Raw genomic sequence first — 18,793 nt, 5'->3', positions numbered from 1 at the left:
GTAAAATAAAGTTAATAAAACTTTCACCTGTGATGGCTGCATTTGTTGTTAAAAAGGATAAGCCAACATGAAGATCAGAGAGCTGTCTATGGGAGAAAAGCAAGCCATTTTGAATCTGAGGAAAAAGGGAAAAATCAATCGGAGGCATTGCACAAACACTGGTATAGCCAATACAACAACTTGGAAAGTCCTGAAAAAGAAAGAAACCACTGGTGAGTAACAAACACCGAATGGGTCAGCCAAGGAAAACTACAGCAGCTGATGACAGAAACCTGTTTAACACAGCTAGCTGTAAAAAATAGAAACAAAAGCTGAAATCCTAAACTCTCGTCTCATATCCTTTTTTGGATCTCAAACCCAATTTTTTTGTGTATAGCACAAATGAACTGGCCTTGCTCTTCCAATAGTCTCAGAGGGGACTGTATATGTAAACCTTGGTTCCGGTTTTCCTCTCCTTTAAAAGCATAGATAGTGAAGCCTATATACAGGTGCGTCTCAAAAAAATTTTATATTGTGGAAAAGTTAATTTTTTTGCTCCATAATTTAATTTCAAAAAGTGGAACTTTTTGTATAAAATAACATTTTTCAGAAGGTCGACATTGCTGTATTATAAATTATTTATTCTAATATTTTGAGATACTGGATTTTTGATTTCCGTGAGCTGTAAGACTTAATCATCAAGATTAAAAAACACAAAGCTTGATATATTTCACTTTATGTATAATGAATCTAGAATATATAAAAAGCTCCACTTTTTGAATTAAATTACAGGGGGGAAAAATAGCTATTCCATGATATTCTTATTTTTTGAGATGCACCTGTATCCAATATTTATGAAAGCCTTGCCTGATTGGTGCTAATTTGCATATGCTGAGCTTTGCTAATCCTGCTGCAACCATCACACACATGAATCTCTAAGCTGCAATGAATAGTATGTTGTGCTATGAACTAGAAAATGGATATGTAGCATAATGCTCATCACATAGCTTCCTTGGTACCACAGAAAAAGAAACTATTACATTCACACACCTCTAATTCATTCTTTAATTCCTTTCGTCACAATAAAAATAACAACTAACAAAGACTTCATTTGGATTATATTATGTACAGATGCAGACAAAATAATCAGTTCAAACTCCTTCACCTCAAATTGGCTCTTGTTCCAACCCCAGGAATGCAGAAAAAACACAGGCCTATTGCTCATTGACTTTTCTGAGGTACAGAAGTGACTATAAACTTATTAGCAGAAAATATTAGACAGATCAATTGCTTAAAGTTCATCATAATGTTCGTAATAATCGATCATAACCCCTCAGCAGGAGCATTAGTTGTTCAAAAAAGTGCACAAGATCCACTGCCTGGAAGATCAGCAAATGCACACCGTTCCTTAAAATCTGTAGATACGAGTCAAGAAATCTGACTGACAAAACGTTTCTTATTCCAGAGAATCATTCCTCATGCTCTTGTTGAGTGTGCGGTTATGGTACCTGAGGGGATTTGTTGAGTGTGTCCGTTGTTACGTGTGCACGTTTGCGCACCAGTCCACGTTGATGTGTAAGCCGTCGTCATGTACACGTTTCTCTCATTCACTGTGCATCGTTTGGTAACCTTCATATCTCTAGACATGAAAACTCACAATTAACATTGCAGGCCTGAAATAGTCTTAACGAGATGTGCAGTAGACAAAGCCAACAATATTCTTGCATAAACATAAATAAATGTTTTCAAAAAGAAAGAAAACAAAAAACAAAACAAAAGCATTCAAAATTTACATCACAGCATTATGCCTAATTCACCAACTGCATATAAATCATATTAGAACCACAGTGTGGGAACAGGGTTCAGATATGTGAGGAATAAACAATACATGGCACTCACAGTCTTCTTGCCTACACGTAGGTGGAGTGTTATTCACATCAAGTGTTAATCTATGTGCCATAACGTTAGGTGCAGATTCTTCTTTTTTTTTTTTTTTTTTAAACATATTCTGAAATAAACATGTACCCTGGAGTGCCAACCTCTTCACCATGCCAGACGTAATGACGGTTTAGATCAGCACCGTTAGACTTCATTGGAGGGGGAAAACGTATAGAATATCAAAAAGGTGCGTTTCCTCTACTTAAGCCGACTTGAATCGCTGGGTGACCCATCCAGCCGCAAAGACGATCCCAGCGGTGCCTGATTACACATGGACTGTTTCTGACAATACAGGAAATCCGGCTGAGTGTTGGTGAGAACCATGAAACAGTGGGGAAAAATAATAATAATAAAAATCGCTCAAACGTCATAAGACACTCTTTTCAAATACACACAGCTTTTCACAGAGCTCCTTGAGTGCACTAACCAATTATTCTAATATAAAATGTATGGGGGGAAAAGTAAGACATTATGCTCAATAAAATAAATAAATAAAAATAAAAAAGAAAGAACATGGATTTTGGTAAAACCGGGTTGTTATTTAACAAAGAAAACTGTATAGTCGTTGATGTAGGGAAGTTTTAATTAAGAGGCATTTAAGTAATATTTATAGAAGGAGTCTCGAGTAGGGATGGGTGATATCTTATCGTTTGCGATATACCGGTAGAAAGTCTTCCCGCGATAATAACGATAAAGCCTAGTTGATGCTGTATTTCTGTGTGTGACAGTCTGCGACCTGTTCACAGCTCACGTGCAGACCGAAGACGAGCATGGCGGAACGCGGACGTGAAGCTGAGGAGGAGTTTATCACTAAATGAGGAGCTCCTTCTACAATCTGGAACCGGTTTGGTTACAGAAAATCAGATGTCCAGCAAACGACCATAAAACAAGAAAAGTAATCCAGTTTTCCATTTGAAAATGATTTTTTTTTTTTTACCCTACTGGCAGATCATTTTGCTTGTTTTAAGCAAAAACTCAATTGAGATTTTTCTTTTCAGAAAACAAGATAATATCTTACGCCATTTTACTAGTAAATTAAATTTAAAAAAACAAACAAAAAAAAAAAAACCCCACAGCGGTGAATGGTACTATATTAATGTTGCCACAAACATCATTATCATAATAAATACCAGAAAATACCTTGATCTAGTTTTAAGTCCATATCGCCCATCCCTAGTCTTGAGTATCAGGAGTGAATTTGTTTCATGGATGGTCCATAACTATATCTGGATAAAAAGCGCAGAAGTGTCATTCATTAATAAATGAAAATTTGTAATCCTTGCTGTGGTATGAGAGGAATCACACACTATGGAATGTGCCATTATAGGAAAATCATCCTAGACCAACACACCACATCATCGTGTTTTATTCCCTACTTTGTTCCTTGTAATGTAATGTGATGGAGCTGACTTTGTTCTGATTTGATGATGCCAATGCCTGGGAGAATAATCAAAACAAATAGACCATACGTCATTGTTACCATTTTTTTTTTTTTTTTTTTTTTTTTTTTTTAAAACAGCAACCCGTAGCTCACATGAACTACAATCCTGTCACGTGTTTTCATTAGTGGTTGTTCTATGAAGTGGAAGGTTTTGCTGGGTCACAGTCTCAGCTTGTTCCTCAGTGTCACACCCTATCAGTGTGTGATTAGCTTAACGTTAGCTTCATCCTTTTCCGAATGCATAATAAAAGCCTGACTATACAGTATACAGCACCTGCATGGAAAGAGCAGTCCTACATTTCAAAGAAAAACGCCTGAGCAGGTATCGAGGCCCAAATACAAGACGGGGTAGAAGAGCCTGTAGAGGATATTTCCATCAAGACAAGTGAAATGTAAATCAGTAGAAATAAAACATTCAAACTGCAGTTTGAATAGATCCACATTTGGAGGATTCTATAGTGGTGTGTTTTAAATATGGCTGTCAGGATCATCTTCCCCTGAGAGACTGGATTAAACACAGCGCAATACTAGTCACAACGTTGCTTCAGAATAGAAATTTTGTGCACCAGGGCTGTGGAAAGAAAGCGACACAAATATTCTCTCTCTCGCTTTTATGTCATGTTCACACATTTGCAGGGGGAAAAAAAAAGAAGAATAAAAATGGTAACATGATGGTGGTGAAAACAGAACATAGCTGTAAGCACAAGGTCACCCAACCAATCAGAGTAGAGTTTAAAGCCACATAGTAAAGTAAAGGTAGCAGGAAGGCATTGTGCTTCAGTACAACAGGAACATCTCACTTTTCTTTAAATGTGTGAACATGACATCTCACAGACCATACTGTATGTTTATGTTGCAACAAAAATCATACAATGGCTGTAAAGAACCTGAATAAAACAGAAGTTTTCATATTAAGTACAGAACTTGAGGTTGTAACCTAACCAAAGTGACACTGTAAAGCTAGAACAGGAATCTCTCCTAGACTGTCTGAAACTCCTGCAGTACAGAGAGTGGAGGAAGAGTTTCATATGGCTCTGATCACAGTCTCAGATTCAGGCTGCAGACCAACACGAGGGAAGCAACAGCAGTCCGAGAGGTTTAAAAAATAAAATAAAATAAAATCAATCAATACTTGTCCATGAGTGCGAGTCTGGTGTCTGTCTGGCTGCACAGAGGCTTCCTCGGTTTCACTGGCTCAGACATTCAGAAGACTGAAGAGGTGGATTGAGACTCTGGGAATCTTTTTATTTTATTTCCAAGAGTAACTCATCTCTCCTTCCTCCTTCACTACAGCTCCTCTCTCTGCTGTGGAGAGAACAGAGAAGTACAGATATCAAAAGCATAGCCCATAAATCAGATTAATATAAGGACACGTGGAAGTTAGGAAGAACGCAGACGTGGCTTTTCGCACGAATAAGTGTCGAATATGTTTTTTACACTCTTCTGGCGAAAAGATACAGAATCTTCAATGTTACAATTTGATTGGCTGTCCACACTTCAGTGTATTAGCACTTCTATGCAATGGTTTTTAGAAGTAAAAGAAAAAGTTCCACATAACGAACTATATACAGCCAGGTCCATAAGTATTTGGACAGTGACGATTCTCGGAATTTTGCCTCTGTACACCACCAGACCACAACGGATCTGAAATGAAGTAATCAAGATGCGACTGAAGTGTAGACTTTCAGCTTTAACAAAAATACTGCATTAACCATGTAGGAATTACAGTCCCTCCATTTTCACAGGCTCAAACGTAATCGGACAATCGACTGATGAGCAGTTTCATGGCCATGTGTGGCCTGTTTCCTCGTTATTTTACGACAAATTAGGGAAATAAATGGTGCTGATTCCAAGCATTATCCAAGCATTATCCAAGCAATCCCCAGCTGATTCTGGGGCTGATTCCAAGCATTGTAAATGGTCTGCACTTATATAGCGCTTTTATCCAGTCTCATTCACCCATTCACACACACGCACCAATGGTAGCAGAGCTGCCATGGAAGGCGGTAACTTGCCATCAGGAGCAACTTGGGGTTCAGTGTCTTGCCCAAGGACACTTCGGCATGTGGCGTCACGTGGGCCAGGAATTGAACCGCCAACCCTATGATTAGTAGGGAACTGTTCATTGGAACTCTCAATATCCGACCAAAGAAATGTCAATGCATGTGAAGGAGGGCATCTTTAAACTGGAAAAAAACAAAACAAAAAACAAACATATCAGAAAGAGACAGCAGAAACTTTAGGAGTGGCCAAATCAACAATCTGGTACATTCTTAAAAAGAAAGAATGCACTGGTGAGCTCAGCAACACCAAAAGACCTGGAAGACCACGGAATACAACTAAAGTGGATGATTGCAGAATTCTTTCCTTGGTAAAGAAAAACCCCTTCATAACTTCCAGCCAAGTCGAGAACAATCTGGAGGAGGTAGGCGTATCGTTGTCAAAGTCTACAATCAAGAGGTGCCTTCATGAATGTAAATATAGACGGTTTACCTCAAGATGCAAACCACTGGTAACACTTAAGAACAGAAAGGCCAGATTATACTTGCTAAAAAAAACCACACACACACAAAAATCAGATTAGACTTGCTAAATGATTCACTTGTACCAGAATGATGGGAAGAGAAGAATATGGAGAAGGAAAGGAAGGGCTCATGATCTAGGTCACACATCATCATCTGTCAAACATGTGAAGGTAGTGTTATGACATGGGAATATATGGCTGCCAATGGAATGGTCATTGGTGTTTATTGATGATATGAATTCTGAAGTATACAGAGCTGTACTTTCTGCTCAGATTCATTCAAATGCTGCACAACTGATAGGACATCGCTTTACAGTACACATGGATAATGACCCATAACATACCGCAAAAGCAACACAAGAGCTTCTTAAGGCAAAGAAATTAAATGTTCTTAAATGTCCGATGACCTCTATTCAGTCGAGCATGCTTTTCACTTACTGAAGACAAAAAAAAAAAAAAGAAGAAAGGCCCATAAACAAGCAGCAGGACAGCTGCAGTAAAGTCCTGGCAAAGCATCTCAAGGGTCGAAACTCAGCATTTGGTGATGTCCATGGGTTCCAGATTTCAGGTAGTCACTGACTGCAAAGGATTTGCATCCAAGTATTAAACATAATCCTAATATTTATGATCATGTTAGTTTGTCCAATGACTTCCGAGCCTGTGAAAATAGAGTGGCTCTGCAAAAAACGGCTGTAACTCCTAAACGGTTGATGCAATATTTGTATCAAACCCTTTGAATTAAAGCTGAAAGTCTACACTTCGATGACATGTTGATCGCTAACTTTCAAATTCATTGTTGTGGTATACAGAGGGAAAATTACGAAAATTGTGCCGCTGTCCAAATACTTATGGACCTGACTATATATAGTAACTAAACAAAAAATAAACAAAATAATAAAGGCAGCACATTTAAAAGTTCACAAGAGGTTTAAATGTTTGTTGGAAGCAGTGAGCAGTGAGTAAACAATATAACCACGTGTTGCACGTAAAGATCAGTCAAATTACCACTTTCTGTAAAAGTACCACTTCCTTGGTCACATTTATTGACTAAATGTACCAGATGCCCTTGCAAATCCTACAATTCTGGCTTGTATTACTAGGAAAAAATGTTGAATAAGATCAAGGTTTCAAGTCTCTACCCACAGATTAATCTAGAAGGGTGACACTGACACCAAAATGGGTGTAGATTTTAAAAGGCTGGAGTTGTACTCGGACATTCTAGGTGCAAAAAACAAAACAAAACAAAACAAAAACCGAGTTCATCACCTTTTTTCCCCAGTGACACAAAAAAAAAAAAAAAAAAGTCAGATATGCACATATATTCAGCTGGGACAAACAGTTATCCTTACCTTTCTATAGCCAAAGTCTCCCACATTTACACAGTTGATTCAGATAATTTCTTCTTCACAATAGCTCCTTAATCTCCAAAGCAGGATGAGAGACAGTACATCTGCGACTCCTCTCCTTAAAAGTTGTCCCAACTTCATTTTGGCGCAGTCACAGTACACAAGATTAAGTACCCAGTTGACTTATTGAGGAGATCACGGTTGCATCCCTTGGCAATTCCAGTGACATGAAACACTAGCAGTTTATTTTGAAGCTCACGTTTTCTCTTCGCTGACTTGTACTCCTTAACAGGGCAAGGTCTCCTTTCAGTTTTTGTTGTTGTTGTTTTTTGTTTATGTTTTTGTCTTCAGTCTTGGAAAATGATTCCAGTAATAAATCTGCAATTAATCTCTGTCCATTACGGCGTTTATAATATACCATCATTTCCCCTCAAGGGAAAAAAAAATACAACAGAAAAGTTTCTTAAAATTAAAAAAACAAAAACACAAACAAACAAAAAAAACTATTCCTATTTGCTCTTAATGTATAAATAATAATAATAATAATAATAATAATAATAATAATAACCACAACTCAATAAAAGGAAGATAAAACTTTCACACATCATCTTCTGATACTATGACTTGTGCTTCCAATAAAAGGAGAGGGGAAAAACAAACAAACAAACAAACAAACAAACAAACAAATAAACCCTTTAAAAAGAAGCAGCAGAATTTTTGCAGGGGGATGCGCTGTGTTTGAAAGGAACGGCATGTCTTTTAAACTGTTCTTTATCTGCCCTTTGGAGAGGTCTCGCCGCTGTTAGACAGGCGCTCTTCCAGCTCATCCTCCTCAAAGCCATGAAATGTAGAAGTGTCACTCTCAGAACTGGCACCAAACAGCTCCTCCGCTCCAGCATAAGGCTTCTCTTCTCTTGATTCATCATGTCCACCTGACAAAATATATCATAATGTTGCATTCAACTGCTTATATAACTCCGACTGTCCGATTTTCTTTTAATATGGTTTTCAACACATTTCAGCAATTAGCCTAGCTGCACAGTGGTGAAGACATCTTCAAGGAACATTAATGCAAGCAAACCAGCTGGGACATGTTCATCTGAATAAGATTTACACAAACCGATCAATACAAAAATGCTGAAAGAGAGCATAAAGGATAACAGAAAAATGACAAGATAACCAACACAATCTAATGGCATATACTACAGAATAGGATGTCGGAGTGGTTATTTTTCCAATTAGAACAGTAAATGTGACCACATCCTAAGGAATTCATCAAATTTTTGATGCAGGCCAAAATTTCTATATGAGTCATAAATATTTAACAATTATTGATTGAAGGACTTCTAATATAGACCCGAGGAACACAAGCCAGACTAACTAAACCATAAGAACTTGGAAACTTATTATTATTATTTTTAACTTGCAAGCTACAAGCTAGTGATCCTGTATCATACAACCGCACCACCTGAGGAGGGTGAAGGCACGTAACATGTTCCTCTAAAAACACAAGAAGCCATCCAACCACATCTTTCTGAACTGTTGCTCATGCTACATCACAGGGTAGCATAACAGACTCAGAAGAAAGTGCTATCTGCCCTATACCACATACAGAAACTCACACATGCCCACGATTGGCTAAGTGTTGCTGTGATTGGCAGGGGAGAGAGAGCATGCCACCCCTCCCACCCAGACAACATGGCCGAATTTGATCTTTTGAGATCGGGGAGCTGCTTAGCTGACAGGATTAGCATGGTTATTAGGAGGTGTAACCAAGTATTAGGAAATAAATGACACGTGAGATTTTGTCCTCACTGCAGAACCAAAAGTGCACGATGAAGCCAGAACTTCTCCAACTCGTCCTATAAGCCTAACCTTTACCAGCTTTTACAGACACTCTTATCCAGCCTACAACACACCAAGTTGTCTCCATCCCTGGACTTTTGGTACTGCAGTGAAGGTGGGTGTGGCTGCAGGTTTTCATTCCAACAAAGCACGAGCCATACAAAAGAGCCAAGATCAACTCTTTAAATGGGTAGAATCAGGCATGGCTCCTGTTTGGTTGGAATGAAAAGATCTAAAGTAACCTTTTTTCACCAAAAGACCCATTTTTTCAGCTTTGGTTAATGCTTTTTTCAAGAGACATTGCAAAAATTTGTACTTTACTATTATAAGTAACATGGTTTTTCAATAACAGTAACTTTAGATCCATAGACAACTGAAAAACACACAAATATGCAACAACAAATAGGTAACATGTTGCAATATGGAATTAATTTTGCAGGCCTTTCACTGTGCGGTTGAGTTTCCACCTGAGCAGTACAAAACCATGTGTGTGCATGTAGACTCATCCAGCTCAAGAGGAACAAAAAATTGCCGAAGCTGTATCCGTGCTCTTTTCCCCTCTCTATCTCAGGTGCCATCATGGCAGTGCGGTGATGCACTGTTCGGGTTGACAGTGGCACGTCTTTTTTTTTCCTGAATGATTTTCTCCTTGTTTGGGAAATCCACAAACAGTTCAGTTGCCACACTCAACGTGCATGACGTCAAATATCCTCCGTCGGTAAAAAGGTTTTCCTTGTCTTTACAATCGCCAATGAGCCAGTAAAGCATGCAGCTGCTGCTGTCCGGCTTACAGTTCACGTTGGAGCTCCGTACACACCTTCCTTCAGCTTTCGTCAGCTTTCGTCCACAGATTACTTTTCTGCAAATGCTGCATGGTGGGTTTTGAAATGTCTCTTAACAGTTGATTTTTGTAAACGAGGCAATATAAACGGGGTGGCTGTGGCTCAGTTGGTAGAGCGAGTTGTCCATTAATCGTAGGGTTGGCAGTTCAATTCCCGGCCCGCATAACTCCACATGCCGAAGTGTCCTTGGGCAAGACTATGAACCCCAAGTTGCTTCCGATGGCAAGTTAGCGTCTTGCATGGCAGCTCTGCTACCATTGATGTGCGAGTGTGTGTGTGAATGACACACAGTGTAAAGCGCTTTGGATAAAAGCGCTATACAAGTGCGCCATTTACCAATATGTCCTGTGCAAATCAGACACTGCAGAGCACCAGAGCTTTCGATAAAAGCACATGTTTCAGTCCAATCACTTTGAAATTTTCAATGCTCCTCTGAATTCTTTCTTTTTGCCATTTCCACAAACTAGCTTGGTAGCTCCTTGAATCTGAGCACGAGACATTACCATAGAAACACAAGTGGTTTGCGGCTGATTGGTGTCGTGACACTTGCGAGGAAAATAATCTACAAACGGCGCAGATTTCAAACGACCAGGACTGGCCGTCCCAGCAAATTCAACCCAAGAGCAGACCGTCTGATGCAAAATGAAGTCTCCAAGAACCCCAAAATTTAGTCACAGGATCTGCTAGAAGGTCTTGCAACTGTTGGTGTGAAAGTGCATGCTTCTACAATCAGGAAGAGATGGGACCTGCATGGGAGGTGTGCCAAGAAAAAACCTTTGCAAGACTACAGTTTGCCAATGAGCGTATAGGCAAAGACCAGGTCTTTTGGAATAATGTGCTCTGGACAGACGAATCAAAGATAGATTTGTTTCGCCACAGTAACAGCAGACATGTTTGGCGCTGACCAAAGACAGCCTTTCAGGAGAAGCACCTCATACCAACTGTGAAGCATGGTGGTGAAAATGGTATTGTTTGGGGTTGCTTCCTCAGGGACTGGACAGCTTGCATTCGTTGATTCAACTATGAATTCTGCATCATATCAAAGAGTGCTTGAAGATAATGTGAGACCATCTATCTGAAAGTTGAAGTTGAACCAAAAGTGGACCTTTCAACAGGATAATGATCCTAAGCACACCAGCAAATTCACCAAGGAATGGCTCAAAAAGAAGAAATGGAGGGTTATGGAATGGCCTAGTCAAAGCCAGGATTTGAATCCCATTGTACGGGCGGTACATGCAAGAAAACCCTCAAACATCTTTCAACTGAAAGCATATTGCATGGAAGGGTGGTCAAAAATTCCAGCAAGCCTGGTGGACAATTATGCAAAACGCCTACAGGAAGTTATTTCTGCTGAAGGGGGCAATACTAGCTTCTGAGGCCAAGGGTGTACTTACTTTTTCCACAGAAGAATATCACATCTATTCAAATTGAAAAAGCAATTTTCCTTGTGGCTTTGAGCAAGTATTTCTGCTTTATTAATAGGCACTGTGTCAAAGGTGCTCAAATGTTTACTTGTCCAAATATGACAAAAGAAATACCAACAACTTCCACATGGGGTGTACTTATATTATATATATATATATATATATGCACACACACACACACACACACACATACATACATATATACATATATACACACACACACACACACACACACACACACACACACACACATACATACATATACACACACACACACACACACACAGTATCTCACAAAAGTGAGTACACCCCTCACATTTTTGTAAATATCTGATTATATCTTTTAATGTGACAACAATGAAGAAATGACACTTTGCTACAATGTAAAGTAATGAGTGTACAGCTTGTGTAACAGTGTAAATTTGCTGTCCCCTCAAAATAACTCAACACACAGCCATTAATGTCTACACCACTGGCAACAAAAGTGAGTACACCCCTAAGTGAAAATGTCCAAACTGGGCCCAAAGTGTCAATATTTTGTGTGGCCACCATTATTTTCCCACACTGCCTTAACCCTCTTGGGCATGGAGTTCACCAGAGCTTCACAGGTTGCCACTGGAATCCTCTTCCACTCCTCCATGACGACATCACGGAGCTGGTAGATGTTACAGACCTTGTGCTCCTCCACCTTCCGTTTGAGGATGCCCCATAGATGCTCAATAGGGTTTAGGTCTGGAGACATGCTTGGCCAGTCCATCACCTTCACCCTCAGCTTCTTTAGCAAGTCAGTGCTCGTCTTGGAGGTGTGTTTGAGGTCGTTATCATGCTGGAATACATGCTGGGATCATGCTCTGCTTCAGTACGTCACAGTACAACTGTGCCATGTTGGCATTCATGGTCCCTTCAATGAACTGTAGCTCCCCAGTGCCGGCAGCACTCATGCAGCCCCAGACCATGACACTCCCACCACCATGCTTCACTGTAGGCAAGACACACTTGCCTTTATACTTCTCACCTGGTTGCCACCACACACGCTTGACACCATCTGAACCAAATAAGTTTATCTTGGTCTCATCAGACCACAGGACATGGTTCCAGTAATCCATGTCCTTAGTCTGCTTGTCTTCAGCAAACTGTTTGCGGGCTTTCTTGTGCATCATCTTTAGAAGAGGCTTCCTTCTGGGACGACAGCCATGCAGACCAATTTGATGCAATGTGCGGCGTATGGTCTGAGCACTGACAGGCTGACCCCCCACCCCTTCAACCTCTGCAGCAATGCTGGCAGCACTCATACGTCTATTTCCCAAAGACAACCTCTGGATATGATGCTGAGCACGTGCACTCAACTTCTTTGGTCGCCCATGGCGAGGCCTGTTCTGAGTGGAACCTGTTAAACCGCTGTATGGTCTTGGCCACCGTGCTGCAGCTCAGTGTCAGGGTCTTGGCAATCTTCTTATAGCCTAGGCCATCTTTATGTAGAGCAACAATTCTTTTTTTCAGATCCTCAGAGAGTTCTTTGCCATGAGGTGCCATGTTGAACTTCCAGTGACCAGTATGAGGGAGTGTGAGAGCGATGACACCAAATTTAACACACCTGCTCCCCATTCACACCTGAGACCTTGTAACACTAACAAGTCACATGACACCGGGGAGGGAAAATGGCTAATTGGGCCCAATTTTGACATTTTCACTTAGGAGTGTACTCACTTTTGTTGCCAGCAGTTTAGACATTAATGTCTGTGTGTTGAGTTATTTTGAGGGGACAGCAAATTTACACTGTTACACAAGCTGTACACTCACTACTTTACATTGTAGCAAAGTGTCATTTCTTCAGTGTTGTCACATGAAAAAATATAATTAAATATTTACAAAAATGTGAGGGGTGTACTCACTTTTGTGAGATACTGTATATGAGACCACCTGCCTAATATTGTGTAGGTCCCTCCTGTGCCGCCAAAATAGCTCTGACCCATCGAGGCATGGACTAGACAAAACCTCTGAAGGTGTGCCGTGGTATCTGGCACCACGACGTTAGCAGCAGATCCTTTAAATCCTGTAAGTTGCAAGGTGGGGCCTCCATGGATCAAACTTATTGTCTAGCACATTCCACCGATGCATAATCAGAGATCATGAGATGTGGGGAATTTGGGGGCCAAGTCAACAGCTTGACCTCTTTGTCATGTTCTTCAAACTATTCCTGAATGAATTTTACAGTGTAGCAGGTTGCATTATCTTGCCATTGGGGAATACCATTGCCATGAAGGGGTGTACTTAGTCTGCAACAGTTTTAGGTAGGTGGTCCATGTTAAAGCCACATCCACATATATGCCAGGACCCAAGGTTTCCCAGCAGAGCATCACACTGCCTCCGCTGCCTTGCCTTCTACCCATAGTGCATCTGGGTGCCATCTCCTCCCCAAGGAAGTGTCGCACACGCACCAGGCCGTCTGCATGATGTAAAAGAAAACGTGATTCATCAGACCAGGCTGCCTTCTTTCACTGCTCCATGGTCCCATTCTGATACTCACGTGCCCATTGAAGATGCTTTCAGCGGTGGACACAGCCCAATATGCAGTACGCTGTGTGTTCGGACACCTACCCATCATACCCAACATGAACTTTTTCAGCAATTTGTGCTACAGTGGCTATTCTGTGAGCCTTGGGGGGCCATGAGCCTGTTGCCGGGTTCACCAGTTGACCGTCCTTGGACCACGTTTGGTAGGTACTAACCACTGCATACCGGGAACATCCTACAAGACCTACCGTTCTGGAGATGCTCTGACCCAGACATCTAGCCATCACAATTTGGCCCTTGTAAAAGTCGCTCAGATCCTTATGCGCGCCCATATATCCTGTTTCCAACACATCAACTTCAAGTGCTGACTGTTAACTTGCTGCCTAATATATGCCACCCCTTGACAAGTGCCATCGTAACAAGATAATCAATGTTACTCACGTCACCATTCAGTGGCTTTAATGTCATGGCTGATTGAGACACACACACAAGGAGCACGATACATAAAAGCATGATACCCAACGTGTACCACATCCATACTTTATCGTGCTACTTGTAACAGTAGTGGAGTGGAGAAGCAAGACACACTTAAAGCAGAAATACTTTAGGAACTGATGGGGTTTGGGACTGACACTGAAGTGCTTCAGCAAAGTATTAAGGCCACAACATACCTAAGCAGCTACACTTGGAGCACTTGCCATCTTTCAGCTTGGAGTCTGAATGTACTTGACAAACTTTGCAGAAATTGTTCAGTGTATGAGCATCATCTGGACTCTTCTGATCTGAGAGCATGAAACAGTATACAGACAGTAAGAAAAATAGACATTGACCAAATAACAATTACGATTATTATTAAATGTATTTTCAACATAATTAACAGTCGTATTTTTTAAAGACACTATTCCATTCATCTAAAAGGATTTATTGATGTTTGAAAAGCAAAGTCAGTTTCTTACATTTGCGACTGTGAGGACGATGGTTGATGGCTGGAGACTGTGATGGCTCTTGGTCTCTGGCTTGAGGTCCTTCCTTATCGGCAATGTGGCTATGGCCATAGTGGTAGCTTAAGCCAGTGCGATTCCTGTAGCGTTTCCCACAGACTGAAAAATAAGGAGAACTGATTAACTAGGAGGCACAATCCCAAAAATCCTCACAGCATGCAAAACCTGCGGATGACTTTTACAAAAACTGAGACAATGATTCTCCTGTGGGTGGTCCAAAGCCTTGGTCTAACATACGAGCTGTATGTAAACTATGCAAACATGTGACTATAATTGACATATTAACAAAGATTACAGAAAGGCAATCTCTTCACTTCCTACTCCTGTTTTTGAGTCCAAAGCAGACAAAAATCCATATACCTGAAGCTGAAGTTTTTGAGTTATGCTTTTGTTTGTATCTGTCTGAAACAGAGAAGACACAAAGCAAAAAGAGACAAAAAAAGAAAGAACAAACATGAGCAAGGGTTACTCAGAAAGGTGGCACAGTTAACCCTGAGAACCTAATCTGCCTTCCGGGATATTCCACAGGTAAACTACATGCTGAGCAAAACCCTGCAAGTCCAATTAACCAAACCAACTTGTTTTACAGAAATTTTGTAAAGCATAACGCAGAGCTCCAGTACGCTTTTCAATCACACAATATGTGTTTTTACAATTTTATCAGAACAAGTTACTTACTTTCACAGATATATGGCTTATCTTGGTCATTGTGGTCCATCCTTCGGCGTCCTGAGCCTCGACCCTGCAACGAGACAGTCAAATAATCTCATCTCTATGCTTAGAAGAACCGATCTGTGCAGTGCATTTAAAGCTATGTCTAATTAATGCTCCAGTTAGGGAATTATATGTATGCGTCTGTCCTGGTACTTTTGGACTTGAGGGAATCATCTGACATTACTGATCATGATATTTTTCTGGACAGGTTTGAAACGGAATGTTTTGACCTGTGTTTGATTTTATTTTGGCAGACTGTTACCAATTTGCATAAATTAAAGATTTTTGAGAAACATATGATACAACGTCCCACAAGGTTCTGTTTTAAGTCCTTGAACATTCTCTCTTTATATCCACCCCTAGACACACAATTCCCACAATATAATACTGGTCTTCACGTCTACACTGATGATGCACAATTATATTCCTCAGTTCAACCTGAGTCAGCAGCACAGTCATGCAAAATTGAGAAGACACAAAAGATTGAAACAGAACAGATACTTCCTCCTTCTAAATTCGGACAAAATAGAAATATTGACTTTGGGTATCAGGCCTGCCTGCAATGGGGTTGTTGATGGCTTTTCTGTAAAACCTAAAGCTACATCTACAGCAACTCAATCCAAAACTGCTTCTTATTATCTGAGAAGAATAACCCCCAAAAAAAAAACAAAAAAAAAAAAACCCCACACACTATATATCCACCAGGTGTGTACACCTGACCATCACATCCATATGTGCTTGTTGAACATCCTGTTTCAAACTCTTTCCCCACCTTGCTGTTATAATAACCTCCACTCTTCTGGGAAAGCTCTCCACTAGATTTTGGAGCGTGGCTGTGGGGATTTCTTCCCATTTAGCCGCAAGAGCTGTAGTGAGGTCAATCTCTTATCTCTGTCAAGAAGGCCTGGTGTGCAGTCGGCAATTCATCGCAAAGGTGTTCAGTGGTGTTGAGGTGAGGGCTCTGTACAGGGCACTCGAGTTCTTCCACTCCAACCTTGGCAAACCATGTCTTCATGGACCTTGCTTTGTGGTCCAGGCTTGGGCTAAGCCCCTTAGTTCTAGTGAAGTGCAATCTTAAAAGACAAGGTACACAAAGACATCCTAGACGATTGTGTGCTTTCAACTTTGTGGCAACAGTTTAGGGAAGTCCCACATATGTATGTGATGGTCAGGTGTCCACAAACTTATATAGTGAATATATATGCCAACAACGGGCCTCGTTTATTAAATTGGATAAGTACAAATGTGTTTGTAAATTGTTTTGCACAAGCATTTACACAAGAAATGTGGTATTAAAATTTAAAATCCTGTACATTTGGAAAAATGATCATATCCTCATCATGCTCCTGAGTGTGTGTAAATTTACACACGAGAAGATTAACTAAAATAAACCTCTGATCATCTTCAAATCATATAATCATATATTTGTTCCTAGTAATACCTGTTCATTCCTATTTGGAATTCACATCGATTTACAGTTAATTCATTAGAGTTTACATTGACTCTTTAATGTGCTTGGTCATAAAAACCTTGTTTTGACCTTAAGGCACTCTGAAATTTTCAAGTCAAAATGATACAACGGTCTATAAAATAAATAATATTACTAGATTGTTTTATATATTATCTATTCAAGTTGGGGAATTAACTCAATATTTCTATATAAATCTTTCAAGTTAGAAATATTCCCATACATGTCCAAGACAACCACAGTGTTCTGTCCCATTCAGCTATACTCACATCCCTCACTTGCTATTTTGGATGTGGAAAGTGTGTAAATGTGCGATGTTCGAAAGAAAAATAAACTGCATCCAATAAACGTCAACCAGGCAGCAACGGTGTTCGAGTTCCAGCTCTTCTTTCCACTGGTGGTATCGGGGATATTATCATAACCAGTCGATAGATGAGCATCGGTGTACAGCGTATCGCAGTGTGTAGCCTTTTGACTTCATGAATAAATCAGAGGAGTCACTCACTCTGCCTTTTCCCCGGTGTTTCCTTTTTGGTATGTCCACTTCAAAGTCTTCATCGTCATGGTAACCATCCTCGTTGGCGTCAGCCTCCAATACTCTCTGCGATCGAAAATGAGGGGAGGAAGAGAATCAGAGCGAAAGAGTGGGGGGAGAGAGAGAAAGTGCAGGATAGTGGGGCGAGAGAGAGACGGGATTTATGGCATAAACAAATAAGCGAACATGGGAATTTATGTATTTTTAAGCAGGATATTCATGACGAATTTATACGGGAATGACTAGCTAATAGACAGCACTACCTAACTAACAAATCATGTAACAGTTCAGCCATATACCACGGGGTAACCGACACTAAACAATTATACACCATGGACCAGCTGAGCTAGATTATATTTTGCTTTTTTTTTTTCTTTCTTCCATGCTGCCATTGCTGGCGTGTTATTCAGCTGGTAGCAATTTAAGTGTCTTCTTTAATAGAGATGGTGGCTGAAGTCAGCAGTGCTGTTTATAAAAAGGATGGTGGTCGAGTGATTTTCACCATTTACATGTAAACAGTCAGGTGATTAACTCAGTGGGTAGGTGTCTGTAGAAGGAGTCAGAAGCAAAGAACTAAAAAGCTTCTTTCCCAGCAGAGCACAGGAGAGAGAGAGAGTGAGAAAAGAGAAGAAAAAGTAGAGAGCCTGGATCATCCTTCTCTACAGAGGTTAGTAGATGCAGTGTAGAAGCAGCTGCTCACCTGAATCTCCAGCAGGTCCTCGTCTCTGGTGCTGTTCCTCTTGTCCAAGCCGTCCCCTCTCAGCAAAGCCTCCAGCGTAGTGCTTGGTGTAGGCAAAGTATCTTTTGCTGTCAGGCCATTATCTATAAAAATGGAGACATAACCATTTAGCACGCTCGCTCACACACACACACACACACACACACACACACACACAAAGTGCAATAGTCTCGGTCGACAAAAAGCAGTTTGTAAAATCGCTCATCTGAAATCATCCCGTGTTCTCTATAGCAGAGCCGACAGTAGCACGGAAAACTGCTGGCAATTATTTAGAAGCAATGTCTGTCTGTCAAACCACAAATAATACTGAATGCCAAGAAAACCCTTTTTCTGTCAACAGCAAAGCTCTCTCTTCTTTCAGTCAAAAACAGTTTGCAAATCTTTCTGGTTTTACTTAACTAATGTTCTTTCAAACATGTCTCCTGCATTTTTTTTTTTTTCCCAGATGCTGAATTGCATAACAACAACAGACTCCCGCTCATC

At 40.4% G+C, this 18,793-nt stretch overlaps 1 protein-coding gene across 8 annotated transcripts in view; it reads right to left on the bottom strand.

The window, feature by feature from the left end:
- Positions 1-1,026: 1,026 nt before the first annotated feature.
- Positions 1,027-18,793, bottom strand: part of LOC128612355 (zinc finger protein DPF3-like) — a 37,391-nt gene continuing 19,624 nt past the window's right edge. For 3 of the 8 annotated variants that reach the window (XM_053632451.1, XM_053632457.1, XM_053632456.1), the window contains 8 exons: positions 18,272-18,393; positions 17,542-17,637; positions 15,533-15,596; positions 15,215-15,256; positions 14,810-14,953; positions 14,525-14,635; positions 7,232-8,160; positions 1,027-4,663 (listed from right to left, as the gene is read on the bottom strand). In XM_053632451.1, coding sequence (XP_053488426.1) covers positions 8,000-8,160; positions 14,525-14,635; positions 14,810-14,953; positions 15,215-15,256; positions 15,533-15,596; positions 17,542-17,637; positions 18,272-18,393 — 740 coding nt within the window. In that variant the 3' untranslated portion in view covers positions 1,027-4,663; positions 7,232-7,999. Of the gene's footprint in view, positions 4,664-5,335; positions 5,545-7,231; positions 8,161-14,524; positions 14,636-14,809; positions 14,954-15,214; positions 15,257-15,532; positions 15,597-17,541; positions 17,638-18,271; positions 18,394-18,793 lie in introns of all 8 variants that reach the window. The other 5 variants (XM_053632452.1, XM_053632453.1, XM_053632455.1 and 2 more) reach the window with 5 other exon arrangements.

Source organism: Ictalurus furcatus, chromosome 9 (genome assembly GCF_023375685.1).
Source record: "Ictalurus furcatus strain D&B chromosome 9, Billie_1.0, whole genome shotgun sequence".
NCBI classification, from domain to species: domain Eukaryota; kingdom Metazoa; phylum Chordata; class Actinopteri; order Siluriformes; family Ictaluridae; genus Ictalurus; species Ictalurus furcatus.
Note: the sequence above shows the minus strand (reverse complement) of the source record. Positions and strands in the feature narration are given on the sequence as shown.